The 7260-nt window shown below is 34.1% G+C and overlaps 1 protein-coding gene across 1 annotated transcript; it reads right to left on the reverse strand.

Annotated features, from left to right (window-relative positions):
• Positions 1-3028: 3028 nt before the first annotated feature.
• Positions 3029-6184, reverse strand: LOC139431041 (52 kDa repressor of the inhibitor of the protein kinase-like). Its single transcript, XM_071198608.1, has 2 exons — positions 5803-6184; positions 3029-4350 (listed from the first exon to the last, which is right to left on the reverse strand). The coding sequence occupies exons 1-2, from the start codon at positions 6182-6184 to the stop codon at positions 3029-3031; spliced, it is 1704 nt and encodes a 567-aa protein (XP_071054709.1).
• Positions 6185-7260: the final 1076 nt, after the last annotated feature.

The raw sequence follows: 7260 nt of genomic DNA on the forward strand, positions 1-7260 counted from the left end.
TCGGGGCTGGTCGGCACTTAGGAAAAATATCCTTCGTCCTGAGGTTGATACTCTCGCCAATTTTAGACTTTGGTACCTTGAAACCAATTCACTGTTCGGAAGCCAATGTCGTTCTCTCATATCTTGTAATTATTCTCGGGTCGCGGGTTATAAAGTTTTGAAAAACAGAACACTTGAAAATTTCTAATGTGTTAACCACTTTGTATCCTACTGACTGCGCCACTTTTGTTTTTAAAGTTAGAAGTTTTATTTTTAAAAACTCTTTTCAAAAATTAAGTTATTTTTATTTTAGAATTAATTACAAAGTTCAAACACACTATAACGACGTCGAGTGAAATGAATTAATTATTAAGATTTTTGTGGCCTTTTATACTATTTTCAGAAGGTTTATGCTGAATAAGGGCTTTTTATGGAAGTTTCTGGGGATTCTAGGATGATTCATGGTTCTCCTTAGATATGGTGACACATAACTTATATAAACAGACATTGATGTGCTCATTGTCTGTGCAGCAACTTTAACTTTCATCGTCGTCTGTCGCAGGGGCCTTAAATAATTTCTCTTTATTTTTCTTAGGGACCTAAACTTATATGGATTGTTTTCATCCTCCTCAAAAGCAGTTATGATGCCGGACCATCTAGCCTCCATGGTAATGCTAGAACCGCCTAAAGCGTTCTCTAGCGTGACTGTAAGTAACATAATATTGTGCTTTTGGAACATATTACGTGTGGCTTTTAAAAGGTGGGGGACATCATACAGCGTATAAATTTTTTCGGTTCCAATTGAAATATATTTATTTCTTCGTTGTGAAGGGCAATTTATTAAATTAAACAACTTTTCTTCTGTCCTTGATTTTAGTTTAATTTTATTTAAAAGACGACGATGGCGACAGGTAACAATTTATTCTAAGACTAACTGATCGACTCGATCTAATAGAAACGACTGACTTAATGTGACTGACTTGACTTTTCGACTGCTCTTAGTGAAGTGTACTTTTCGACTTAACCGACTGTTCCTAGTGAACTCGACCTGTATAACGACTGTTCCTAGTGAACTCTGTTTTTACAACTGTGCTTCCCACTGAAAATATCATATAACTAAGTATGTTTCCATCTGTTTCTTGATATACACAGAGACAAGGAGAATTAGGGCTTGTTCTCATCTGTTTCCGTCCCATGATATGTTTATTATTGACACACGTCTCTGGTGGTTGTTTGGTTTTTGGTTACAGAATCATTACTTTTGTACCTACATTATTATATTGTAAACTTATTATATTCCTATTATTATAAACATAAATACTACGTGAGCAATACTACGTAAACGGGTGCAAACCTCCTTCGGAAACAATTCCTTCGGAAATTTGGTTCTGACGAAATAACTTAAGGTCTTTATTCCAGGGTTGTTTCTAGGATAGGAGTATAAAGTAGAAAAAAAAACCTTAAGATGGTATGAGGTTTTTAACCAGTAAAGATTATAATTTCGTAAACGTGCATATAAATCCAGTAGAACCGTAATTGTAGGAACCAATTCCGTACGAAAATTAAACTGGTTGAATAACTCAAATCCTGATAAAATCAGATATAGCTCGACCCAAAACTGCAACCTCATGAATAAGTTTTCAAAATGTCGACGACTATAAATTCGGTAACAATTTGGGCACTACGAATGCTGGCTACAAAAGAGGAAGAACAAAATCGCGCACGGGTATTCATTCCCTAAAATTTTATTCAAAAAACTTGCTCTGAAATCTCGCGGTACCAAAAATTCAAAATCACTCCCTCCCTCTACTATTGAAAGTATGAACTTAAAAATGTAAATAAAAATTATCATAAAATAAAGAAAAGAAAAAGGTTAAGGTTTTATTGGATTTTAATGTGTTGTAAAAAGAAAAGGATTTTTAAGTATTTCAAAATTTGGTTTGCTGTAAAAAAAACAAAACAAAATTATAAAAAGGTAAACAAACAAAAATGATATATAAATTGTTCGATTTCACAACAATTACAGACAAATCACAATAACACAAAAATGGACGTTACAAACTCCACCCTAACCAACTAGAAATTTACCTAAATTTCTCGACTATAACAAAAGAAAACTAAACCAACCAGAAAGAAAAATCGATCAACAGGAAAAACTTTAGGATTGTTCGGGAGGATGTGCTTTTAAATCTTTCGCATGCCATGTACCTCGTAAGTCACCTGTTTCATCCATCAAGATATAAGTCCAAGGAGATATTCTTTTCTGTATAACAAAAGGTCCTAAATACTTCGGAGCTAACTTCGCCAAACTTTCTGTCCAACATTAAACTGTAAAGGTCGCAGCGACGTCAGGCGCGGATCCAGACCCATATTGAGGGGGGGCCATACAAAATATATACAGAAACATTCAATTAATAAACATAGGAAAAATCTTATCAAAACAATCTTTATTAAGAAACCATAGGTAATATAATTTGTATTCTTGCTTCATACAATAAATAAAATAGAATTCCTAAAACATAACAAACTATGGAAAAACCTATGGCCCTAAGTATAGTACCACATCAATACCATATCTACAAAGTACATAAACCAATACTAAAATGTACATAGGTACTTTTTAGTATTGGTATATACATAGATAATACTTACATAATATACTTACTTACATAGATTATCTGATTATAGATGTTAGCCGTTAGGTACATACGTGTATTACAAGTAAATTTAATTACCTAGTGTAATTTAAAGGACAAATTCTATTCTCCGCTTCTTTTTGTTTGCAAATCGTTTAATTACATTGGTAATTTCAATCCATTTAAACGATCTTCAGACATTCTGGATCTAGTCCAAGTTTTTAATCGCCTTGGGTCGAAAAACTTCTTTCCGAAATAGCAACGCTTATGGGCGGAGTACAAAGAATTTTTAAAAATGTGTAAATTACAGGGAATATGGATTCATCGCACTGTTGTAATGCTTCCAAACCGTCGGCAGGTATTTTAAGTAAGTCTTTATTTACAGAATTTGAGTAAGCGGTCCATTTCAACTTTCAAATATCAAATTCACCTTTAAATTTGTCAAAAACTGTCTTTGGATCCTCTACAAAAATAAGTGTATACATATCTGACAACATTTTTCCGGTCGTCTTAATTTCTGTTTCAGTTGCTTCCATTGCATTTAATGGTAAACAAATATTTAAGTTAAATAGATTTATTGTTTCCTTTGAAAATCTACTTTCCAGATCGTTAATAACACAATCCAGCAGTGGGATAAATAGGGAAATTCGGTAATAGTCTTCCGGAGAATTTGAGGATAAGTTAGGGTTAGGATTGGAACGATTTCTCATTTTGTTCGTAAGTCTAGATAGAGTTAATTCAACATCAAGTACTTTCAATATATTTTGAGTTTCCGTCAATATAGCATTGAAGCAATCCGAAGCAGATCCTCTTTTATTTTTAAGAGCCGAAAGAGTACAAGATATCATTTCATTAGCACGATTTTTCTCTACTTTTTTGTCTTGCAGCAAATTACTTAAAGGTAATGTAAGTGATAAAACGTTTGATAAACAATACAACGTTAAAATAAAATCGGGAGTTGTTAAAGATATCATGAGATTCTTTGCTTTCGACGCTGTGTCCCTTTCATTCCACAAAGATATTTTCTCTAGGGCATCCAATATTGCATCAAAATCATTTTTGAACTGCAAAATACATTCGTGCCGCTCGACCCATCTTGTTTCACATAGTCCATATAAATGTTTATCAAGCGTGTTCTTTAAAACAAAATGCCTTTTTGAAGAAGCGGTGAAAAATGCCGATACTTCTTTGATCGTTCCCATCAAATTTCTTACCGATTGTACATTAGAAGTTTTCGACAGGGCAAGATTCAGTGCATGATTATAACACGGACATCTAACTGCTACTGGCATTCCTTTCTTCACTTCTTGCACTGCACCATTCTGTTCAGAAGTCACAACACTGCAGCCATCCGTACATATTCCAACACAATTATTCAGATTTAAGTCTAATAATTTAAGTTGTTTTAAAACAGTTTGCCCCAATATCTTTCCGCTTAAAATGGGTTCTAAGGTATCTTTATCTAGAGTATAGTTTTCTTCATGACAGTCAAGGAACGCAATGAAGTCTTCTCGAATGTCGTTTTCGTGAACATACCTTATCACAATTGACATTTGAGAAACGTGGGACACATCTGTGGTTTCGTCGAACATAACGCTAAAGTATTTCGCGTTTTTTATCTGATTTACAATCTTTGCAGTTATTTCTTCACCTATACAGTTTACTAATTCATTTTGGGTTGTTTTGCTTATGTATGTTGCTCTTGATGACATTGTTTCTAAATGTTTCCTTAACCCTAGAACACATACATAAACATTGCAACTATAAACACATACATGGGGTAATTTATTACCCCATTATATAAAACACATTATTATATTCAAATTTTTAATCGTTATGAAAATTACATATAGTAATGCTTCGTTTAATGCCTAAACTATCATTTTTTACAAGAAAAGCAAATATCAAGTCTATGATCAGTGCATACGGGCTTATTGCACTTAACGCAGCATATTTTTGATTTTCGATCTTTAATCCTTGGACACAAGTGGCACCGTCCAGATTTTAACCGTTTGGCTGGCAATTCATCTTCCTCTGGTGTATTTATATCTAATACTTTCTCTATATCTTTTCTGAGCTCATTTGGTAATTTACCTTTCAATCTATATTCCATATAATTTCGTGCTAACTGTACACCAATTCAAAAATTGTTTTCGATTTGGTTTGTCAGGTTTAGTTGATAAGTTAAAAATTATGTAAGCATTAATACCAGCCTGATCAATCATTCCAAACAAAAATCTTAATGGCCATCGTTTAGTTTTTCGTGCAACTGTATAATTATGCGCCATTTGATCAAAGGTATCAACCGCCCCTTTTGTGGAATTGTAAAAGAGGATAATCTCCGGCTTTTTACTTTGTTCATCTATTGTTGCTGTCGAATGGACAGTGGAAAGCAATATTACCGATTTTGAACGTTTTGGTGTAAAGGATACCAAGGTTGTCTTTTCAGCAAAGGCGAATTGTGATGAAAGAATTTCTTCCTTTCTATTAGGTAGAAAAGATGGCGGTATCTCCCTTTTATTATTACGTAGAGTTCCTACTATGGTCAGTTTATGATTTTTTAACATATCATGAGCGAGAGGTATAGACGTAAAATAATTGTCCATAGTAATGTTCCTATTCGTGCCATAGATTGGTTCTGCTAACTTTTTTACTATTTGAGTCGACACAGGTTCCTTACTTATTCGATCTTCCTTGCCAATGTACGGTAGAGCGCTGACCATGTAATATGTTCTGCTGTCACACATAGTATTTATTTTCAAGCCATATTTGTCAGGCTTGGAAGCTATATAAACTCGAAAAGGGCAATTACCGCGAAAACCCAATAACTGTTCGTCTATTATACAATATGCATGAGGTGTGTAGCATTCTGTACAATTTTTTATAAATGGTTCCCACAACTGCCTTATCGGTGCAAATTTATCCTGTCGATTTCGTATATTTTTGTCATCAAATCTTAGACAACTCAATAAAAAGGTAAACCGTGGTTCACTCATTATGCACTTATAAATTTTGGGGCCTTCATTAGAAAACATTTCCCGTACTGCGAAATGTGCATCTTTTCTTACGCCTGCTATGTAAAGAATGCCAATAAGTGCTAAAATTTCACTTACATCAGTAAATTGTACATATCTAGTGTCCATATTATAGCATAATTTCTGCCTTTCAATCTCCTGATTCGTATAACCTACAATGCTTTCGATCATATCAGCAGTAAATAAAATTTTCCATGCTTCGAATTCATTAGTTACGTTTTTGGCTGGTCCTTGTAGCCCCGGTATTTTTACAACTATGTTACGGTGTTGAGTTTTTGTTCTTGGTGGTTCCAGTGTTGACCATTTATACCCATTTTTACCCAAAATTACATTTTTTTTACTAGAACCAGAGGAATCGATGATTTCCGAATCAGAAATATCGCTTTCCGAAATTTCATTTTCATGCTCTGAAATAGGTTCTACGTTGTCTTCATATTCACTACCCTCACCATCTGATTCTATTTCTTCATACCACTTCAATGCTGTGGCTTCAAAATCAGCATCTGTATATTTTACATTCTTTCGCGTAGACATCCTCTACAAAATTTATATTTATTTATATGTATAGAAAAAATACATACATTAATACATACTGGGGTATTTAATTACCCCAATCCACTTGTAATTAAAAAACTATAACGATTATTTTACTTTTGCAAATGGAATACACATATGTTTAACCTCACTTTAGTATACTAGAACGCTCTCTACTGACTAAAGGAAATAGTGACGTTGGCGGCAATTTTAATTTTTGCCGGGGTATTTAATTACCCCTGTATGTGTTCTAGGGTTAAAATGTCATCGCCCGATTCGACACGAAATCGTAATAACTCTCGAAAATTTCCCTCATTAATACTTCCACTTTCCTGGTCTCCCACATCGTTCAGTTTTATTAACATGCCATCATCACGGTGTCCTCTAAATGCAATATTTTGCTTTCCGAGGAAAACAATAGATTTTATAATAGGAACTAGCCTAGCTTGATTTTCTTTCACTTGCGCGGCTCTACCTTGGTCAATTATATTTCTAACGTCAAGGGAGGGATTTTCAAAACATTTCAACAAATTTTCAGCAACTAGCATTGCGGCCATGTGATATTTATTTTTGTTGTGGACATCTAAACACCCATCAGCCCCTAAAAGTTTGGAAAATTTTGTAACTGGTTGACGAACTAATCCTTGATTATCTTCAGATTTGCAAAAAAGAACGCAATATTTACAAAAAAATCCCTTTTTTAGATCTGAATAAGCAATCCACTCATATCGATTAATATGTTTTAAACTTAGGTAACGTTTTACGCGTACATTGTTTTTATTGTGTTCACTGTAAGGAAGTTTATATTCCGGTGGGGGAACCCATGTCTTTTTTAAATAATTATAAATTTGTACCTCACTTAAATTATTATTTCCGACAGCAAAACCAATATCATTAACGCCAAGCTGAGTAAAATTTCCATCAGGTTGAGGAGGTTCAGGTTCAAAAATTGTTTTTTGAGATGAATTTGGATCGTCTAAATTTGAATTAGTGGTGCTGGTACTGCTGGTGCCGGTGCTGGTGCTAGTGCTGGGGATGGTGCTCGTGCTCGCACTCATACTCGTAACTGGTGAGCA

The sequence above is a fragment of the Onthophagus taurus genome, chromosome 8 (genome assembly GCF_036711975.1).
Source record: "Onthophagus taurus isolate NC chromosome 8, IU_Otau_3.0, whole genome shotgun sequence".
Classification (NCBI taxonomy): Eukaryota; Metazoa; Arthropoda; class Insecta; order Coleoptera; family Scarabaeidae; genus Onthophagus; species Onthophagus taurus.

Excerpts from the sequence above, each read along its gene's own strand:
- LOC139431041 (XM_071198608.1), bottom strand. The coding sequence starts at position 6,184 with ATGTCTACGCGAAAGAATGTAAAATATACAGATGCTGATTTTGAAGCC. Across the intron at positions 4,351-5,802 it reads TATGATCGAAAGCATTGTAG|GGTTAAGGAAACATTTAGAA; the intron begins GTTATACGAATC and ends TATGTGTTCTAG.